The sequence below is a fragment of the Trachypithecus francoisi genome, unplaced genomic scaffold, assembly GCF_009764315.1.
Source record: "Trachypithecus francoisi isolate TF-2019V2 unplaced genomic scaffold, Tfra_2.0 Lachesis_group20, whole genome shotgun sequence".
NCBI lineage: Eukaryota > Metazoa > Chordata > Mammalia > Primates > Cercopithecidae > Trachypithecus > Trachypithecus francoisi.
The window spans coordinates 32693640-32714881 of NW_022681466.1; the positions used below are offsets into that span (position 1 = coordinate 32693640).

Sequence of the window (21242 nt, forward strand, 5' to 3'; positions counted from 1 at the left end):
TTTGAATGGATGAAATTTACTTCCCTACCAAAAAGTAAAGCATTCTCCAAATGCAAGCAATTGTGAAACAGTGATAAAGGTCGAGGGGGAAGCAGCACGGCTGAGAGCTGCTTTTGCCTCATGTATTCATTCACCTGCATAACTGAGCACCCACGTGCATGGATGTGTACCATGTCCAGACTGTGAGATGTGGACCTGCCTCCCAGTGTACCAGGAGAGACGAGACCATACACAAAGAACCACTGGATAGAAAAGCTACATGAGTTTTAAAATAGGGAATTTCTGAAGCAGCTTACTACTGACAGCTGAAAACCACTGGCTTGACCACATACAAAAAGGCTGCAATCTCAGAGGGATATTTCATGTATTTAGTAAAACCTACGGAAATGAGGAAGGCAGGGCAGTTGATAAAGACTTGTAGGTACACCTTGGCCCCAGGGAGGCAGGTGGATGCTGGTGGAGAACATCACCTAAATTAGCTGCCTCCTTTCTTGGCAATCCTGTTATCTACACCATATGAATCCAGTCTTTAGCTGGATATAACCATTCATTCATTTATTCATTCAGCAAGTATTTACTGAACAGCCTAATCTGTGCAGACCTATGTTAACTGTCTCCAGCACACTCAATCCATGACATTAAAGTTACAGTTTTGGCCTTTGTGCATTAGCAATGACAGGTCCTCACTCTTACCACAAAGCGCAAGTCAGCTTGGCCTCTGAAGTGGAGAGATAATCATTCTATAGCAAGAAGTACAAAGATTCTCTGTAGACAAAACCAGTTAGCCAAGGGACCACACCATGTGTACATGTAGAAGTTTGATAGATCAGAAGAAATATGTACCAGGGAATCAAATGTAGCCAGCCCACATACTAACAAACATCAAAGCAAGCCTAGTCAGATTGAGTCCCATTTGAACAATCTTTATAAAGGTTTCTTCATGTTATTTACAATTCAAAGTAAATTTACTTTATAAGCAGCTAGGGAATTCTTTATTTAGTAATGTCCTAACATAAAAGTTCGCATAACTGCTTCTGTCAAACCATGATACCGAGCTTTATGACAACCCAGAAATAACTCAGAGAAGGCAAACATAATACCTTAGAGATCAGGAAACATTTACACAGTCCAACCGTTTAAAAATAGCTCAACATTCAGCCAGTGAGTAGCGTGAATGCCAGCATACACAGTATACAGGTCCTTCAGGGAGGCGAGAGACCTTTCGACTGGTCTGCAGATGCCTCCAAATGCTGGTCCTGTGGAACTTCTTTCTGAGTCTCGTTCTCTTCCAACGCAGTCTGTGGTCTGACACTCAAGTGTTCGGATTTCCAGGAATCGTGACTACCTTCACGTTGCTTAAAAGACCAGATGTAAGTATCACACAGGTGTTATTATTTTCACTCAATTAATTGGCTAAAGATATGTAACTACGCACATTCTGTCACCGAGTGAAAAATTTAGCACTAATATCTCAGATCCAATTCTACTATAACAAATAGTAAACATGATTTTTAAAAGTCTATAGAACCACAATTTCAAAAGCCCTAATGACGACTCACTTGTTTCAAGTAGCACTCATTACCACAAAATTCTAGTATATTCAGTGTAACAGTATTTGACCTGGAGTTTAAGAACATAAGCCAAGGTTAGGGAAAGAAAACCAAGTCTCTCTTTAACTTCCATCAGATTGGCAACTCTGGTCAACCCTCTGCATCTGCAGGTTCTACATACGCAGATTCAACAAACCACAGATCAAAAATATTTTAGCAGTAAATAAATAAAATAAAAAATAACAATAAAAAATATAAATGTTTAAAAATAGAGTATAACTACTTACATAGCATTTACATTGTGTTATGTAAGTGATTTAGATATGATTAAAGTATATGGGAGGATATGTGTAGGTTATATGCAAAAACTACAGCACTTTATAAAAGGGATTTGAGCATCTGTGAATTTTGGTATCCGCAGGGGCCCTAGCACCAATCCCCTGTGCATACTGAGGGACAACTATAAACCCAGTAACAATCTTAACAATGAACTACTCACAGTCCTTGCTTCGCCAGCTCTTCTTAAAATGACACCTTCTGCCAGTAAAGCCTTCCCTGTTTCCACAAATAACTTCTCTTCATCTGTTTCTCCAAGTTTCTGCAGCTCAGTGTACTTCTCCACAAATCTGTAATTCCAAGCAGTCACATTTTAGGTCTGTTTGTAAGCGTTGTTAAGACACGCTGTTACACAGTATCAAATGGATAACGAAATCCTTAAAAAATAATATGAATAGCCTAGGACTTATAAAATGGCTTACCGTTGACAGGTAGACTTGAAGTTTGGATTGAACAGATCAAAAGCTCTTTGACCAGACCCATACACTGAATAAAACTTCCTAGAAAATGCAAACAACATAATATAAATCTGATTATAGACTGTGAATGAGAATAGAATAAAAGAAATAAAGAATAAGCGCTAGTTCCTGAGGAGTTAAGTACAGTACAACCCACAAAGCCTAAGCTGAACAGTTTTGCTTTTTTAGATAAGTAATGCACACATGCACATGGTAAATACATCAAATAGCACAAAAGGGTGGCCAGTGAAAAATAACACTCCCTCCCATTTCTGCACTCCAGCCCCCCAGTTCCCTTCCCAGGAAGCAACACTAACCAATTTCTTGTATATCCATCCAGAAATATTCCACTAATATACTAGCATATATGCACTATCATTCCCTGTCCCCAGCCACATTTTTAACCCAAAGAATAGTAAACCTTGCTCTACATCTTGCCTTTTTCAAAACTGAGGTATGGCTATGCACAGTGGCTCATGCCTGTAATCCCAGCACTTTGGGAGGCTGAGGCAGGCAGATTACTTGAGACCAGGAGTTCAACATGGTGAAACCCCATCTCTACTAAAAATACAAAGAAATTAGCAGGCATGGTGGCTTATGCCTGTAGTCACAGCTACTTGGGAGGGTTAGGTGGGAGAATCGCTTGAATCCAGGAGGCAGAGGTTGCAGTAAGTGGAGATCGCACCACTGCACCCCAGCCTGGGCGACAGAACGAGACTCTGTCTCAAAAAATAATAACAAAATAAAAATAAATAATAAAAACTGAGATAAAATTCACACATCATAAAATTAACTCCCCCCCCCGCCCAAAGAGACAGGGTCTCACTGTGCCACCCAGGCAGGTAGCAGTGCTGTCATCATAGCTCACTGCAGCCTCAAACTCCTGGGCTCAAGCAATCCTCTTGCCTCAGCCTCCTGAGTAGCTGGAACTACAGGTTCGCAGCACTACCATGCCTGGCTAAGTTTTAAATTTTTTTGTAGAGATACAGTCTCACTATGTTGCCCAGGCTGGTCTTGAACTGCTAGCCTCAAGAGATCCTCCCACCTTGGCTTCCAAAAATCCTGGGCTTACAGGTATGAGCCACTGTCCCCAGCCCAAATTTAATATTTTTCAGTGTGCAATTAAGTGACATGTAAAAAACTCACAAAGCTGTGCAACTAGCACCTCTATCTAGTTCCAAAACACTGTCATCACCCCCAAAGGAGGCACTGTATCTGAGTAGTCACTCCCCATTTCTCCTCCCTACATCTTGCCTTATCAGTGCATGGAGATTGTTTCCAGTCCTTTGCTACTCTAAACCGTGCTGCAATCATTTTCTCTATTTATAATTTTAGCGCACCACGTAAATAAGTCTGTGGCATAAATTCACAAATGTGGTATTACTGGATCAAGGTATGTGCCTTTGTAATTAAGCCTTCCAAATTGCCAAAATGCTTTCCAAAGCGGCCGCACCAATTTACATTCACATCGGTAATATATGAGTGCCTATCTCCGTACACCCTGACCAAATGACATTCTCCAGCTGAGCAGAGAGGCTCATACATATAATCCCACCTGCTTGGTAAGCTGAGGCAGGAGGATCTTTTGAGGCCAGAAGCTCACCACCAGCTTGGGCAAGGGCAACATGGTGAGACCTGAGACCCTGTCTCTAAAAGAAAAAGAAACAAAACAAAACCAAAAAAATATACACACACACACACACACACACACACATACACACACATACACACACATACACATGAGCCAGCTGCAGTGGCTCACCCCTGTAATCCCAGTGAAAAAAAATATATATATATATTTAGACCAAGTGTGGTGGCTGATGCCTGTAATTCCAGCACTTTGGGAGGCCAAGGCAGGAGGATCACTTGAGGCCAGGAGTTCAAGACCAGCCTGGGCAATATAGTGGGACTCCAGCTCTACAAAAAAATTAAAAATGAGCCAGGAATGGTGGCATACACCTGCAGACCCAGCTACTCAAGAGGCTGAGGTGGGAGGATCACTTGAGACCAGGAGGTCAAGACTGCAGTGAGCCATGATAGATGCCACTGCATCCCAGCCTGGGTGAGATCCTGTCGCCAAAACACACACACACACACACACACACACACACACACACACACACACGCACACACACGTTCTCCAACTTTTTGATCTTAGCCAACCTGATAGGTAAGAAACCAGAACTCTTTATAGTTTTAATTTGCTTTTCTTTTGAAAAAGACTGGACATCTTTTCCAGTTTAAAAGCACACTGAATTTCCTTTACTGTGAACTGTCCAAGTTCTTTGTCCGCTTTTTGAGTTGATGGCTGCTATGGACTAAGTGTGTCCCACCAAAATTAGTATGTTGAAATCCTAATCCCCAGTGTGATGGTATTTAGAGATGGAGCCTTTCGGAGGTCATCAGGTCATGGTAATCAGCCCTCATGATGCGATTAGTGCCCCTGTAAGAGATAGGAGAGCTTGCTTCCATTCTCTGCTCCTCTCAATGTGAGGAATCAGGAAGACAGTCCTACCCAGAACCTGACCCTACTGGCACCCTCATCTCAGACTTCCCAGCATCTGGAACGATGAGAAAGAAATTTCGTTTGTTTATAAGCCACCTGGTCTAGGGTAATTTGTTATAGCAGCCCAAACTATGACAGTGGTCTCTTTCTTAATGATTTCTAAGCAAACTTTGTAGCCACATACATAGAAAATTAGTCCTTTGTCATATTGCAAAAGTCCATTGCAAAGATCTTTCCCAGTTTGTTGGCTGTCTTTTGATTTTGCTTATGGTACTTTTTTATACAGAAAATTTTAATATTTTCTTTTATGGCTTCGGAGTTTTACATCATGCTTAAAAAGACCTTTATCACTCAGATGATTTTTTTTTTTTTTTTGAGACGGAGTCTCGCTCTGTCACCCAAGCTGGAGTGCACTGGCCAGATCTCAGCTCACTACAAGCTCCGCCTCCCGGGTTCACGCCATTCTCCTGCCTCAGCCTCCCGAGTAGCTGGGACTACAGGCACCCGCCACCTCGCCCGGCTAGTTTTTTGTATTTTTTAGTAGAGACGGGGTTTCACAGTGTTAGCCAGGATGGTCTCGATCTCCTGACCTTGTGATCCGCCCGCCTCGGCCTCCCAAAGTGCTGGGATTACAGGCTTGGGCCACTGCGCCCGGCCCACTCAGATGATTTTTTAATTCTCCCATGTTTTCTTCCAGTACTGTTATGATCTCACTTTTTACACTTAGGTTTTAATACATCTTTTTGTTTGCTTTATTTATTTTGTTGTAAGTTCGTTTTTGTTTTGTTTTTTTTTAAGAGATGGGGTCTTGCCATGTTGCCAGGCTGTTCTGAGTGCAGTGGCTATTCACAGGTACAATCATAGTGTACTACAACTTTGAACTCCTAGACTCCAATGGTCCTCCTTCCTCAGCCTCCCAAGTAGCTGGAACTAGTGGCATGCACAACCACTCTATAAGCTTTTTTAAATATCAAAAACACCAAAAAAAAAAAAAAAAAAAAAAGAGGGCCACAAAGACAAAGCTTTAATAAATTATATAAATACAAGATATTTTGGCATTAATAGAAATAATTTTTATATGTTCTGACAACAGTAAAAAATTTAAAAATAAAAAAAGAATTTAAATAAATAATATTTAACAGGCTGGGCATGGTGGCTCATGCCTGTAATCCCAGCACTTTGGGAGGCCGAGGTGGGTGGATCACTAGAGGTCAGGAGTTCAAGACCAGCCTGGCCAACATGGTGAAACCCCATCTCCCTAAAAATACAAAAAAAAAAAGAAAAATTAGCCGGGCATGGTGACACATGCCTGTAATCCCAGCTACTCGGGAGGCTGAGGAGAATCGCTTGAACCCGGGAGGTGGAGGTTGCAGTGAGCTGAGATTGAGCCACTGCACTCCAGCCTGGGAGAAAGAGAGAGAGAGACCAACACTCTGTCACAAAAAAAAAAAAAAAAAAAAAAAAAGTGTATTTAACAAGAGAGACCAGTAAACTATTCCACATTCTCCCATCATTTATCACCCAGTTCCAATGCTATCTACAGCAGAAGCACAAATGATTTAAAAAAAATTTTTTTTTATTTCTTTATTTTTGAAACGGAGTCTCACTCTGTCGCCCAGGCTGGAGTGCAGTGGTGCAAACTCGGCTCACTGCAACCTCCGCCTCCTGGGTTAAAGCGATCCTCCCACTTCAGCCTCCAGATTAGCTGGGACTACACGTGCACGCCACCACACCTGGCTGATTTTTGCATTTTTAGTAGAAATAGGGTTTCACCATGTTGCCCAGGCTGCTTTCGAACTCCTGACCTCAAGTGATCCACCCGCCTCAGCCTCCTAAAGTGCCGGGATTACACCTGAGAGCAAAGCACAAATGATTTTAATGTATCAATGAACCACAAAGTGCATGCAATGGGTCTGAGAAGAAAGGTGCTGAAAAAGCATTTAATCTCCTTAAAGATCTCATGTCCTATGCCGAAAATTTCCAAGTAGAGCAAGAACATACTTGTCCTGCTACCTTAAAAGAGTGCTGGGGTTAGGGGTCCCGGGGGAAGCCTGGGCCCCAATTCAGAACATAATGACCTTATAAATTCCATTTTCTAGCATCCTGAAATAACAGTAAGAATAATGGATGTGTATTATCAAAGTCAACTAGGCACATTCACTGGTCTAAATATTTAAGAGAAAAAGGAACTAGACAAATTCTAGGTACTAAAAGCTAACTAACATCAGTATTCAAGGGGAGGGGCTTTGTCAGTAAACTCCTAGTGAGAGATTTACCACTTATTTAGATCTCAGATAAATGTATAGGGATGCTAAATGTGGCCATAGAAGTGGTTTCTAGCCTACTGTTCCTGAAATTTTTTCAGAAAACTAATGATTCTCCAAACAGTCCCAACTCTGGCCCTCCACCATTCCTCTCCAAGGAATTTTCTTGCATTTTTCTCTACCAGCCTCGTAGTTCATCTGTTCATTAATCCATTAGGTTCTTCAGTCAAGAGACAATTAATAAGCAACTTATATGCCACACATTGGGCTAGGCACTGAAGTTACAGGAATGAATGTGACAATGCCTGGCCCATGACAGTGCTTAATGAATGTTCGTTATTGAATAAAGACAGGGCATTTGTAATGTAGAGCTATTAAAGACAAGCTAAGGCCACAACAGGGGCAGTATGAACAAAGTTCTCAGGGCATACAAAAGGGGAAACATGAAAACTGACTGGCAGCAGAAAAGTAGTCCCAAAAGAGTTGTGACATCTATTTTTTTTTTTTTAGTATGAAAAAAATAGAGAACTTTAAAGATATTTTTAAGAATGTTGCTAGGAGGCCGGGCACGGTGGCTCACACCTGTAATCCCAACACTTTAGGTAGCCGACACGGGCGGATCACAAGGTCAGGAGTTCGAGACCAGCCTGATCAACATGGTAAAACCCCATCTCTACTAAAAATACAAAAATTAACCAGGCATGGTGGCGTGCGCTTGTAATTCCAGCTACTCAGGAGGCTGAGGCAGGAGAACTGCTTGAACCCAGGAGGTGGAGGTTGCATCGAGCCGAAATTACACCACTGCACTGCAGCCTGGGTGACAGCGAGACTCCATCTCAAAAACAACAACAACAACAACAACAACAAAGAATGTTGCTAGGAAACCATTAGAAGCACATTTTCTGTGACTAAGTTTTGGGAAAAGGAGAGTGAAGGAGGGGAGAAGATTAAAGAATGAATATTTCTATTAGTTTCAACCCCTCATCTGCACTTTGAAAGATAACTCAGAAAAAGAGAGTTGAGTTTACTGAAAAAGACTTTCCCAAACCCTCTAAGCCTAAAGGCAATGAAGCCAGCAAAAAGAAAAAGTGGGTAGATTTGAATACATAAAATACTTCAGTGCCTAGCACAATGTTTAGCACAATGCTTACCATATAGAAGGCACCAAAAAAATTAGTGGAATGAAATAACCAACTTCTATAAATTAAACAAGCATTATTAACAACAAATAACATAAAAATAAATGTCTGGAGTGTATGTCAAAGACTTAGAATCTTCAATTCAATAAAGAACTCTTACTGATCAATAATAACAATTATTAAAATAGGTAAAGAAGACAGATATTTCAAAAATAAATTCAAATGGCCAATAATCCTGAAAGTAGAGAAACTTGTCAAAGAAACAGAAATTAAAATCTCTAGACACAATTACTGGTTGTTTTTTTTCCAAGACAGAGTCTTGCTCTGTTGCCCAGGCTGGAGTGCAGTGGCATCATCTCAGCTCACTGCAACCTCCGCCTTCCAGGTTCAAGCTATTCTCCTGCCTCAGCCTCCCGAGCAGCTGGGATTACATGCGCGGGCCACCACACCCAGCTAATTTTTTAATTTTTAGTAGAGACAGGGTTTCATCATGTTGGCCAGGTTGGTTTCGAACTCCTGATCTCGTGATCCGCCCGCCTGGGCTTCCCAAAGTGCTGGGGTTATTATTTTAAAACTACCTAGATCAGCCAGGTGCGGTGGCTCATGCCTATAATCCCAGCACTTTGGGAGGCCAAGGCAGGCAGATCATGAGGTCAGGAGATCGAAATCATCCTGGCTAACACGGTGAAACACTGTCTCTACTAAAAATACACAAATTAGCTAGGCGTGGTGGCGGTCGCCTGTAGTCCCAGCTACTCGGGAGGCTGAGGCAGGAGAATGGCGTGAACCCGGAGGGAAGGCAGAGCTTACAGTGAGCCGAGATCGCACCACTGCACGCCAGCCTGGGAGACAGAGTGAGACTCCGTCTCAAAAAAAAAAAAAAAAAAAAAAAAAAAAACTACCTAGATTAGGACCCTGTCTCTTTTGGAGTCAGGGTCTCCCTCTGTTGCCCAGGCTGGAGTGCAGTGGTGCAATCTCAGCTCACTGCAACCTCCACCTTCTAGGTTCAAGCAATTCTCCCACCTCAGCCTCCAGAGTAGCTGGGACTACAGGCACCCACCACCATGCCCGGCTAATTTTTGGTATTTTAGTCAAGACGGGGTTTCACCATGTTGCCCAAAGTGGTCTCGAACTCCTGAACTCAGGCAATCTGCCCGCCTCAGCCTCCCAAAGTGCTAGGATTACAGGCATGGGCCACCATACCTGGCCCAGAAAAAAAATTCTTAATCATTACCAATACTGACAAGGATAAAGTAAGAACTCTCAGAAACTGCTAATCAGAGTGTAAACTAAGACAACTCCTTTTTTTTTTTTTCGGTAGAGACAAGTCCTGCTATGTTGCCCAGGCTGGTCTCAAACTCCTGGGCACAAGCTATCCTCGCCTACGCCTCCCAAAGCACTGGGATTACAGGCACAAGCCACCACATCCAGCCTGTGATTTCTTCTTTACGCTTTCCTCGTGTATCTAAATTTTCTACAAGTAGCATGTGTTCCTTTTAGAACAAAAGAGGAAATACTCTTGCCACTGAGCTTAAGAAAAAAAGAGAAAAGGGATGCTAAAAAAATAAAGAAAGAACACATGATTTTCTTTTAAATTCCTAGTGATTTGTCTCACTCTGTCGCTCAGGCTGGAGTGCAGTGGTGCAATCTCGGTTCACTGCAACCTCCACCTCCCAGGTTCAAGCAATTCTCCTGTCTCAGCCTCCCGAGTAGCTAGGACTATAGGCACCCACCACCATGCCCGGCTCATTTTTGTATTTTTAGTAGAGACGGGGTTTCACCATATTGGTCTGATTCGTCTCGAACTCCTGACCTCAAGTGATTCGCCTGCCTTGGCCTCCCAAAGTGTTGGGATTACAGGCATGAGCCACCGCCCGGCCTCTCTTAGACTTTTAAGCATCCTTTCATCTGAGTGGCTTCAAAGATTCGGACTACTACATCCATAGACCACGTTCCTCCTATCTCCACTCCTGGAGACGGCAGGCATAATGATCAACATAAGCTTGGAGTCAGAGATGTGATTCTCAGATCTGCCACCCTCCTATGTATTTAGTAATTACAAGAAGTTAGCTAATTTCCTTGAGCTTCGCAGTCTCCTTGAATAAAATGGAAACAACAATACCTTCCTTGTAAGTTAGAGTAAGGCCTTTAGAGAATGATAATGCTTGCAAAGAGCTTAGTACAGTGCCTGGCCCAAAGCAGATGCCCAGAAACAGGCAGCTATAATTGCAATGATCTTTCAGTTGCTGGGCTCCACATTCTACTTTTCAGAACTTCAGTTTCACTATGGGGAAGGGGTGCTGACTCCCTAATTTGGCTAGATAAGCCTTCTCCACAGGGCAAGCCCCTGACTCAATTTCATATATGAATTCCCAGACTGCTACCGAAACCTCCCCTTCTTAAGTTCTGTTGCCTCCTGTCCACTGCAGGGCTGAGCACTCACGCTCTAATCTGATCCTCGTGGTACCAGATGTCCTGGATGGAAGCTTTGGCTTTGCCATATCGCAATCGGGGTCTTTGGAAGACGGGCTCCCTCAGCGGGGGAAAGGCGTTATATACGTCCAACCACAGGGGTTTCTCCTTCAGCACCCCGGCCCGAATCAGGTTCCGAGTCCTTAGAGAGGGAACAGAACGAAACTGGGTCACTTGCAGTAGCCTGCCAAAGCCCCTGAATCAGTCTAGCACAGCTTGGGACATTAAAGGTATTACGCGGTCTGCAACACAGATCGGGGGAGGACTGCTCCCCACCTACAGGGAAGGTCTGTCCACATCCCAAACCAAACTAACAACGCTCAGGGGTTAAATCCCTCTACCTTCTTTTGTGCGTCCCACCCATTCGGTCACGGAAAAATGCAAGAGCGGTCTAGTCAGGCCCATCGGGCTCTTCCTCCGTTCCACTTCCCAGAGACCTCCACTTGGGGAGAGGCGGCTGCAATAATCTTTAACATGACACATAAACTCAAGGAGAGGCATCCTCAGGCACAACTATTCGGAGCCAGAAGAAAAGAGAGTCTCATCCAGCTCAGCCCCCGCACCCTGCAGAACGCCTCGCCCTGCTCAGGTCCGCCCCAAGGAAGAGCGTGACCAGCTGAGAACCCCAGCCTGGGGGAAGCACCCTCAGCCCACCGTGGCTCGGAGCACACACCGAGAGAAGACGCTCCCTACTGTTTCCAGCCGGCTGCCTGCCATGATCTGCGCCTGGGATCAAGCGTGACTAGCTGCTACCGGAACCGGAAGCGGCTGCTCCAGATAAAGGGCGCATAAGTTGCTGGCCGAGCCGAGGATCACTGTGCTTTCACCACAGCCCCTGCGGGAGAGCGGCGCAGGCAGAAGCAAGTGATAGGCCGAACGGGCGCGCTCCGAGGTTACTTGCCAGGTTCAGGCAGGAGCACTCGATAGCAGAGCCAAAAGGGAGGGAGCGAGCCAAAGCCGGACAGAAATAATAAATGACCGAGCTGGGGGAGGGATCCATTATGGTGGTTGCTTTACTCTCTGTCGCCTTGTTGAGCCAACTCCTCTGAAAAGGTGGAGCCACGCGGAGAAGTAGTGGGGCAGAGCGGAGGTGAGGCGCAGCCTACGGTCCTGGGGAAGCCAACAAAGGCCGAGATTTGAGGTCACCAGCTCTAGGCCCAGGCTGAGCCTAATGTTGTTCAGAGTCACAGACTACGCAGAAGAAAACGAAGGCCGGAGAGGGGCCGTCACTTCCCCAGCGTCGTGCTAGATTTCGGGCCTCCGCCTCTGGCTGTGTAGTGCTCCCACTAAGCCCTTCGTCCCCGGAGTGCCACCTGCATCCACGCTAACTGGGATGCTGGCTGCAACTCGTGTTTCCCGCGGCCGGCGTCGCGGGCTACCTCCTCCTTGGAACTCGAAAAGTGAAAGTGTCCGGAACAAACAAACGCCGAGAAGGAGACGAAAAAATCTGCAGAAAGTCATCTCTCAGTGTTAAACTGTAAAAAAATATAAACTATGTGTAGCGTATACCCTTTGACCCAGTAATCATATTTCGGGGAAAGAATCCCGTAGAAATTAAAACATCAATTCATGAGGATGTTTGCTCAAGGATCATCGTTGCAGCATTATTTGTAGTGGGAAAAAAATCTATCAGACGAGAAATGGCTGGAAAATTATTGTTCATCCTTTCTTTGAAACCCTATACAGCTATTAAAATGAATGAGCTAGATCAATATGTATTTACCTAGGTTAACTACATGACTTATGTTTAAATGAAAGACGAAGTGGCAAAGAAACATGTTTAATGGAATCTCAACTTGCTAGGAAAAAAAAAAAGAAAAAGAAACACCTCTATATATGTTTGTGTTTGAGGATAGAAATTCTGCAGAAGGACACCCAAGGCTGTGAACATTGGGTATCTCGGAGTGTAACTGCAGGCAGGGAAGGGAGAATTTTTTCTTCCTTTATACGTGCTTCAGAGTTTGACTTGTAAAGAGATGGTATTCATATTTGAACTTTTAATCCAATGAATGTTTTGAATCACACACAATGTCTCCTGGGAGCCTAGTCAAGTCATGCTAGAGTCTTCCCACTCAGAGGCTGGTGAGGGGGAGGGACTGTTTGATGAGTACTTACTACTTGTGTGTGTTATCTTACAGAATCCACATACCTTCCCATAAGGTAGCTATTAACATCCTCATTATAGATGAGAAAGCAAGGCCTCAGGAAGTTAAACTTGTCTGATAAGCAACTGATACAGCCAGCCGGGGGGGGGGGGATGCGGGGCAGACAGGGCCCTTTCCAGGACCTCACAATGCTGCCTAAGCTATGCCTAAAGCTGGAGGCTGGTAGGCTCAAGAGTCCAGCAGAAGGCCGCTCCCCCGCCCCTCCCCGGCCCCCCTCCCCACAACACACACACACACACACACACACACACGGCAGGAATCCAGTGATTTGAGGCCCAGGGCTAACCTGCGGTGGATTTCGCTGCTGCCTCCAGATCCTCTGGAACAGAGAAGAGACAGCACAGCTCTGGCCTCAGGCCAAGTGTAAAGGCTGTAGTCTCCCAGCCCTCAGGAGGTCTAAAAGGCCATGCTCTGGGGAGAGTAAACATGCTCCCAGCTAAATATAGTCTTCCCAGGCCTCCTAACAACTTTCTAATTCTGTCACAGCCAGCACTATCTCTGCCAGCCCAGATTACAGGCACACTTCTCTTCTACCACCAGGAATTGCTACTGTAGGTTACTGCAGTCACTGCAGCTAAAGAGTTAAAGGGTATATTCTAAGAACAAGGAGGGAGAACAAAGACCCAAACCCTCAATAGGGGAAGAACTGCAAGGTAGAAATGTTCTCTCTAATCTTGGGGTGGTCCCTTCCTCTTCCAAGCCTTTGAAGTTTGCCTTTCCATCCTGCTTCTGTGGCTGAGAGCAGAATATTGGTGGGCAGACTGTGGGTACTTTAGGGATAACAGCCTTCCGAGGCTGCACAAGAAGTACACACTCAAGAAGCATTCATTCATAATACAGGAGGGAGTTGTTGGGTAGCAGGGGGCAGGCAGAATGGACATCTGAGACTGTCTTCTTGAGTAGGGACCACAGCCGCCCAAGGCTGTGAGGGGCTGGGGCACTTACACCATGCACTACCGTGCCGCAGGAGGTACCAAGGAACCTCGAGTGTCTCATTCAGTTGTTCAACCACCTGCTGCCATAGGTAATGTCCTGATAATCTTACAGATAAGGAAGTGGTGCTTGTAAACTCTCACAAAGGCCATGTTCCTTCCACTACAACACCACTCAGCCTCATATTAATCCCACTGTCTCATTGTAGATGTGCCCACTAATTGCATCACTCTGGACAAGTTATGTAACTTTTCAAGCCTCTGTTTCTCCAACAGTTAAAATGTGGAGCTGGGTTCAGTGGCTCATGCTTGTAATCCCAACATTTTGGGAGGCCAATGTGGGAGGATTGCTTAAGCCAGGAGTTCAAAACTAGCCTGGGCAAAATTAGCCAGGTGTGGTGGTGCATGCCTGTAGTCCCAGCTACTCAGGGGACTGAGGTGGGAGTATGGCTTGAGCCCAGGAGTTCAAGGTTGCAGTGAGCCATGATCACACCACTGCACTCCAGCCTGGTCAACAGAGCTGAGACCCTGTCTCAAAAATAATAATACAATAATATGGATGGCAGTGTCAACTATCTTCGTGGCTTGTGGCAAAAGTAAAAGAGATCATTCATGTAAAGCACTATTCCCAGCACCTGGGACATAGTGAGTGCCTGTGAGCAGCAACACGCCTGGTGACTGTAACGGCATCGCTATTGCTGTTGTGCTGTGTCATCCACCCATTGCCACCTGGACTGCAGCATTTTGATAATATTTCATAGATTGCCTTACTGTTTTACTTTCTTGTTAGATGATCCATTCATTCCAGAAGCATGTAAACACCTCCCTGACTATTCTGAGTCTTAGAGAATCCAACTGTCCAGTAGGGAAGACAGAGGCAAATACACACATATTAAGTTATGTGCTGAATAGCTTGTTGATTGTATGAAGTTTGCTGGCCTGCCCTAACACCACTTGCACACAGAGTGGGTGGCTTAAACACAAATTTATTTTCTCCCTGTTCTGGAGGCCAGAAGTCCAAGATCAAGGTGTCTGCAAGTTTAGTTTATTGTGCACATGGCTAGTTTCTCCTTGCCTTGGAGACAGCTTTCTTCTCCCGCGTCTTCACATGGTCTTTCCTCTTTGTGGGAAGGTTTTGTCCTAATCTCTTCTTATGAGGACACCAGTCTTATTGGATTAGGGCCCACCCTGACTTCATTTTTTACTTAATTACTTCTTCAAAGACTACCTTCTATTATAGTCACATTCTGAGGTACTGAGAGTTAGGACCTCAACATACGATTTTCAAGGAGACACAACTCAGCCCCTAACATTGATCAGTAAGTGTTGAATAGTTCCCATTTGCCCAAGCAGTTCCACGCCCACTCTCTGCCGTCCTTCGCCCTGCTCTGTGCCTCGGGAGGTGGCTTCTGTGGCCTGCATCCTCCAGCTCCTTGCCCTCTGCTTCTGGCTGGATTCCAGTTGGTACTGCCAACTGGCTCCCTCCTGGAACATAAAGTTCTAGAACACAAAATCACAGCTCTCTCACCAGGTTCCAGTCACCGTCCCTCTCCTGCCCCTTCAAGCCTAGACATAGTTGGCAAGCTGTGCCCCTCTGTTATTAACCATGGGGTCTAGGCCATCCCTTGTGGCTTCCCATCACTCTGCCCGCATCTTTGTGACAATGCCCTTATTTAAATAGTGCGTGGAGGTCAGGCATGGTGGCTCATGCCTGTAATCCCAGTACTTTGGGAGGCCGAGGTGGGTGGATCACCTGAGGTCAGGAGTTTGAGACCAGCCTGGCCAACATGACGAAATCCCGTCTCTACTAAAAATAAAAAATAATAAATAAATAAATAAATAAAATTAGGCGGGTGTCATGGCACACGCCTGTAATCCCAGCTACTTGGGAGGCTGAGGCAGGAGAATCACTTGAACCCAGGAAACAGAGGTTTCAGTGAGCTAAGATTGCACCACTGCACTCCACCCTGGGTAACACAGCAAGACTCCATCTGAAAAATAAATAAATAAATAGTGTGTGGGAATTTGTCAGACAAAATGAGGAAAAGCATCATCCCCAATAGTGGAACAGCTTTGTGAACCTCCCAGCATATTGATGAAATCATGAATGCTGCTACTCATCTATGGCAGACAGCTAAAATCAGGGAGCAATTAGCTTTAAAGGGAGAAAAGCAATACAGTATATTCAATACGCAGTTTAAGAATTATACCAGGCCAGCTGTGGAGGATCATGTCTGTAATCCCAGCACTTTGGGAGGCCGAGGTGGGAGGATCACTTGAGGCCAGGAGTTTGAGACCAGCCTGGCCAACATAGTGAGAACTTGTCTCTACAAAAAAGAAAAGAAAAGAAAAGAAAGAAAAAAGTTAGCTAGTGCAGTGGCACAAGCTGGTAGTGCTAGCTGCTCATGAGGCTGAGAGAGGATTGCTTGAGCCCAGGCGTTTGAGGCTGCAATGAACTATGATCGTGTCACTGCACCCCAGCCCAGGTGACAAAGTGAGAACTTTTCTCTAAAAGAGAGAGAGAGAGAGGATTATATCAGAATCAGTTAAAAATAAATAAATCAATAAATAATTATAGGCTTCATGAGTCTGAGGAACAGGAGGATGAAGGGCAGGGAGGGCTATTAAAGGAGGAGGCAGCCAGACGCGGTGGCTCAAGCCTGTAATCCCAGCACTTTGGAAGGCCGGGGTGGGTGGATCATTTGAGGTCAGGAGTTCGAGACCAGCCTGGCCAACATCATGAAACCCTGTCTCTACTACAAATACAAAAAGTTAGCCAGGCATGGTGGTGGGTGCCTGCAATCCTAGCTACTCGGGAGGCTGAGCCAAGAGAATTGCTTGAACCTGGGAGGTGGAGGTTGCAGTGAACTGAGATCGCGCCCTGCATTCCAGTCGGGGTGACAGAGCAAGACTCCATCTCAAAAAAAAAAAAAAAAGGCAGAGTGCCTTCTCTTTCCTTCCGGCTGCAGGGCTTGTGCCCCTATTCTGAGAGTTCCCCTTCAGACCCCATTCCTAGGCTTCAAGGAACTGTCAAGTTCAGGTGGGAAAGCTTTTGGCCCCCAGCACACACTCAGTAAGATCGTGTGAGTGCCCAGACCTGCTCCCTCCCTCCCTATGTTTATCTCTTTCAGGGCTCTGTATGTGTTGGAAGTCTGTTTACCTGTCTGAGTCTGGCTACAGGGGCCTTTTTGAGGGCAGGAACTAGGACTTTTAGCTCTGCCTCTCCACACCAAGCCTGGTGCTTGGCCCACAGCTCTTACTTAGAGTTTTCTAGTGAACAGCATGGATAAATAAAGCCAAGTTAGGACAAATGAGGATGCTGTCATCTCCGCCTTCCTTTCACTGCCTGTCCACACCCAGCCCTCCCTCCCTCCTTCCCTCCCTCCCAGGCCCAGCTTTCCTTTGAGGCCTTCCCCAGATACACAGATAGGGAGAGAGCTGTGGATGAACGGAAATAATCCCCTACCTCACCATTCACTGCGCATCGTGAGCATTTCCGGTCTGACTGTCCTGTGTGCCTCACTGACAGATAGTTCTCTTTTACAGTCCCCTGGGCCTCAGCTTCATTTGTAAAGTGGGGATAATGATAGCACCTAGCAGAGGGTTTGTAGTGAGGCACCAGTGGGTTCATACCTGCTAAGTGCTTAAAACAGTACCCGGTGTATGGTAACTACTCAATAAATACGAGTGATGGTAATTTCTGACTACACTTAAGAGCAACAATGTCCTTGAATTGAATCTCACCTGAGACTGGCTGCCATGACTCATGCCTGTAATCCAGCACTTTGGGAGGCTGAGCTGGGAGGATCAATTGAGCCCAGGAGTTTGAGAGCAGCCTGAGCAATACAGAGAGACCTTGTCTCTATTAAAAATCAAAAAATTAGCCAGGCGTAGTAGTAGGAGCCTGTAGTCCCAGCTCCTCGGGAGGCTAAGGTGGGAGGATCGCTTGAGCCCCAGAAGTCGAGGCTGCAGTGAGCTATGATTGTGGCACTGCACTCCAGCCTGGGTGACAGAGCTGAGACTCTCTCTCAAAAAAAAAAAAAAAAAAAAAAACGAAAATAACTCACCTAACAACATACAAGCTATTTTCCTTTCCTCTTTCCTTTCCTTTTTTTTCAGATGGAATCTTGCTCTGTCACCCAAGCTGGAGTACAGCGGCACAATCTCGGCTCACTACAACCTCCACCTCCTGGATTCAAGTGATTCTCCTGCCTCAATCTCTTGAGTAGCTGGGATTACAGGTGCACGCCACCACGCCCAGCTAATTTTTGTATTTTTAGTAGAGACCAGGTTTCACCACGTTGGCCAGGCTGGTCTTGAATTCCTGACCTCAGGTGATCCACCCACCTCGGCCTCCCAAAGTGCTAGGATTTACAGGCGTGAGCCATCGTGCCCCTGGCCTACAAACTATTTTCATTTAGCTACCCACTCTTTTCTTCACCAAACCTGGGCTTGCCTCCAGGAAGAATCCAGTTCAGGAAGAGAAATAAGTACTTTACGCCCTGGGGGGCCTATGTCACTGTGACCAGGGGAAAAGGGGCCAGCTTGACCTGGAGCAAGAAGCTGGCCTTTTATTGTTGGAATTCAAAGCCAGTGGAATCACTCTGTGGGGTTTTGCAGCCCACCAAACCCCTTGAAGGCATACATTTCAGGGCCAATGTGGGCCCTTCTCTTCCTGGGGAAGTCACAGCAACTCAGTCTTTAATATGCACATGAATTTGCTGCAGATCTTGGAAAATGCAGTGTGACTCAGTAGGTCTAGGTCTGCATTTCTAGCAACCTTCCAGGTTGATGCCAATGCTGCAAATCTGCAGTTGGGATAACCAACCCACCCAAGTATGCCCACGACTTTCCCAGTTTTGGCACTGAAAGTTCTGCATCCAAGGAAACCAGGACAGTTGGTTGCTGTATCCACAGACCACACTTTGAATGGCAAGGTCAGAGCAAAGAAGCACGTGCTGTTTGTACTGAGCTTCACAGTTCCTCCCACTGGAGTCCCTGGAATAATCCTCTTGTCCTGATAAAGAATTGTGACCCTTTACTCTCTGGAAAGGACACCTGACTCCAAGCCTCAGCTCTTCAGGGTAGATGCTGGTTTTGTGGGGCCTGAAGCTTATCTAATCTTAGTGGCTCTCTTAAGAAAAAATCTGGCCAGGCGCGGTGGCTCATGGCCTATAATCCCAGCACTTTGGGAGGCCGAGGTGAGTGGATCACCTGAGGTCAGGAGTTTGAGCCCAGCCTGGCCAACATGGCGAAATCCCGTCTCTACTAAAAATACAAAAATTTAGCCAGGCATGGTGGCAGGGGGCCTGTAATCCCAGCTACTCAGGACGCTGAGGCAGGAGAATCGCTTGAACCCGGAAGGCAGGGGTTGCAGTGAGCTGAGACCATGCCATTGCACTCCAGCCTGGGCAATGAGTGAAACTCCATCTTAAAAAAAAAAAAAAGAGAGAGAAGAAAAGAAAAAGAAAATATCTTTGTTTTGCAAATTTTACAAAACATATGACCATGTGAACAGAGTAAATTTCCCTCTGTCTCTTTGGCCTAAGGTCAAACAGGTGGTCACATCTTCCTTCTGGGAAAATCGTTCTGGGTGTCTCAGTGGCCAGTGACTGCCACTTCTGCAAGATGACCACCAGGTGGCAGTCGATTCACACAGCCCCTTTCACATGCCCGCCCTCTCCCACCTGGCCACCTCCAGAAATTTCCAACTCTTCCTCCAGCCGGTGCAGCCCATTAATCCAACAAATTAATCTATGCTGTGATAATGGGCATAAGGAGTTCATGTGCTTCTCTCTCAATAGCATATTTGCCATTTAATGGAAATGCTAAGAGATTGTTTTTAAAACTAGATAAAGAATGCTAATGGAGGAGTTCCAAGCACTCTGTTGGATCACGGATCACTGTGGTGACGTTTTTGAGCAAGTGGGCCCTTTCTGTGCTCCATAGATTGCATCTGTGCAGAGGTGCTGCATCTTAACCCCATCCCCCTGCATCCCAACCCGACCCTACCATGCTTAGTGTTTAGGTATCATCTCGGGAGCTCAGCTGCCTGGGTTCATATGCAGGTCCTACCACCTCTTACTGAGGGTAGATGTTGAGCAAGGCCTTTAACATCTCTGTGTGAAACACAAGTAGTAATACTGATTTCATATAATTGTTGTGAAGGATTCGGTGAAATAATGCATGTAAAGTACCCTAGGAGAGTGTCTGGCACACAATAAACACTCGATAAAGAGCTACCATCTTCATCATATCATACCTTGCCTGCCTCCTTCATTCTTCAGAGCAAATTCTCCTGTTTTTCCCCCAGACCCTATCTCCAACCAGTTGCTTCAAGAAAACAGAGGGAGGGTTGAGACGCCAGCCTGGTAATAACCAGGCCAATTCTTGTGGGCACAGCATTTTCCAGACCCATGATCGCCTTTCAAGTTGGGATTGATCCCTGAGGACATCAGAGCATCATCAAGATGGGGAAGGGGCCCTGGCTGGACCAGACTTCAGATAGTCCAGCTCTGCATTTTTGCAGAGGATAAATCTGTAGGTATCATCTTGTGGATACCAGGAGCTCAGCACTTGCAGATGAGCAAGCAGCGTGAGGGTAGGTGGCTAAGGCAGTCAATCTGGTCCAGCCTGTCCCTATCCCTGGACCCACAGGCATCTTTAACCAGGAGTCAGGGGCTCCAGCAGAGGCTTCATCTCCTGCACTCCTTGGTAGACCTGGTAAGCATTCTCCCTCTCTTTCTCTCTCTGATTACAATCATCTCCAGTGTCATCTACACTAACAGGCAAAATGGTGTAAGGGTCTCAAACTTGCTGCGTATTAGAAGCACCTGGGATTTTACACTCTGATTCTCAGGCTAAATCCCAAACCAATTAAATCACAATTTCTGGGAATGAGACCCACACATCAGAAATGATTCTAATGTACAGCAAGTTTGAGGACCAGTGTTCTAGAGCAGTGTTTCTCTAGCTTTAATGTGCATAGAAGTCACCTGAAGAGCTTGTTAAAATGCAAATTCTGATCCAGTAAGGCTGGGGCAGAGCCTGAGATTCTGTTTCTAACAAGCTCCCAGGTAATAAAGAATGTTGCTGGTCCATAGACCAAGCTGTGAGTAGTCAGATTGTGGAACTGTGGTTCTTAAACTTGAGCATGTATCAGAATGATCTGAAGGGCTTGTTAAAATGCACGCCCGTTTCAGATTCAGATCTGGAATGGGGCCTGATGATATGCATTCCTAACAAGCTCCCCGGGGATGGCGATGCTGCTGGTCCACAGAGCACACTTTGAGCAGCAGGGGTGCAGAGGAGGCAACACAAGTTTTGGAGTCAGGCAGCCCTTGGCCTCCTTTTCTGTCCTCATGACATTCTAGCTCTGTGATCTTGGATAAGTTACTTAACGTCTCTGAAATGTAATTAT

At 45.6% G+C, this 21242-nt stretch overlaps 1 protein-coding gene across 1 annotated transcript; it reads right to left on the bottom strand.

Moving 5' to 3' along the window:
- Positions 1-902: 902 nt before the first annotated feature.
- Positions 903-11555, bottom strand: MRPS23 (mitochondrial ribosomal protein S23). The gene is made up of 5 exons (XM_033183614.1): positions 11399-11555; positions 10697-10867; positions 2309-2386; positions 2050-2176; positions 903-1355 (listed from the first exon to the last, which is right to left on the bottom strand). The coding sequence occupies exons 1-5, from the start codon at positions 11440-11442 to the stop codon at positions 1203-1205; spliced, it is 573 nt and encodes a 190-aa protein (XP_033039505.1). The 5' UTR covers positions 11443-11555; the 3' UTR covers positions 903-1202.
- Positions 11556-21242: the final 9687 nt, after the last annotated feature.

Bases quoted from the DNA above. Each gene is read 5' to 3' on its own strand.
- MRPS23 (XM_033183614.1), bottom strand. From the start codon at position 11,442: ATGGCAGGCAGCCGGCTGGAAACAGTAGGGAGCGTCTTCTCTCG. The intron at 10,868-11,398 runs GTGTGTGCTCCG...TCCCTCTCTAAG, and splicing joins GTAGGGAGCGTCTTCTCTCG to GACTCGGAACCTGATTCGGG. The intron at 1,356-2,049 runs GTGAGTAGTTCA...TGGTCTTTTAAG, and splicing joins GAGCTGGCGAAGCAAGGACT to CAACGTGAAGGTAGTCACGA.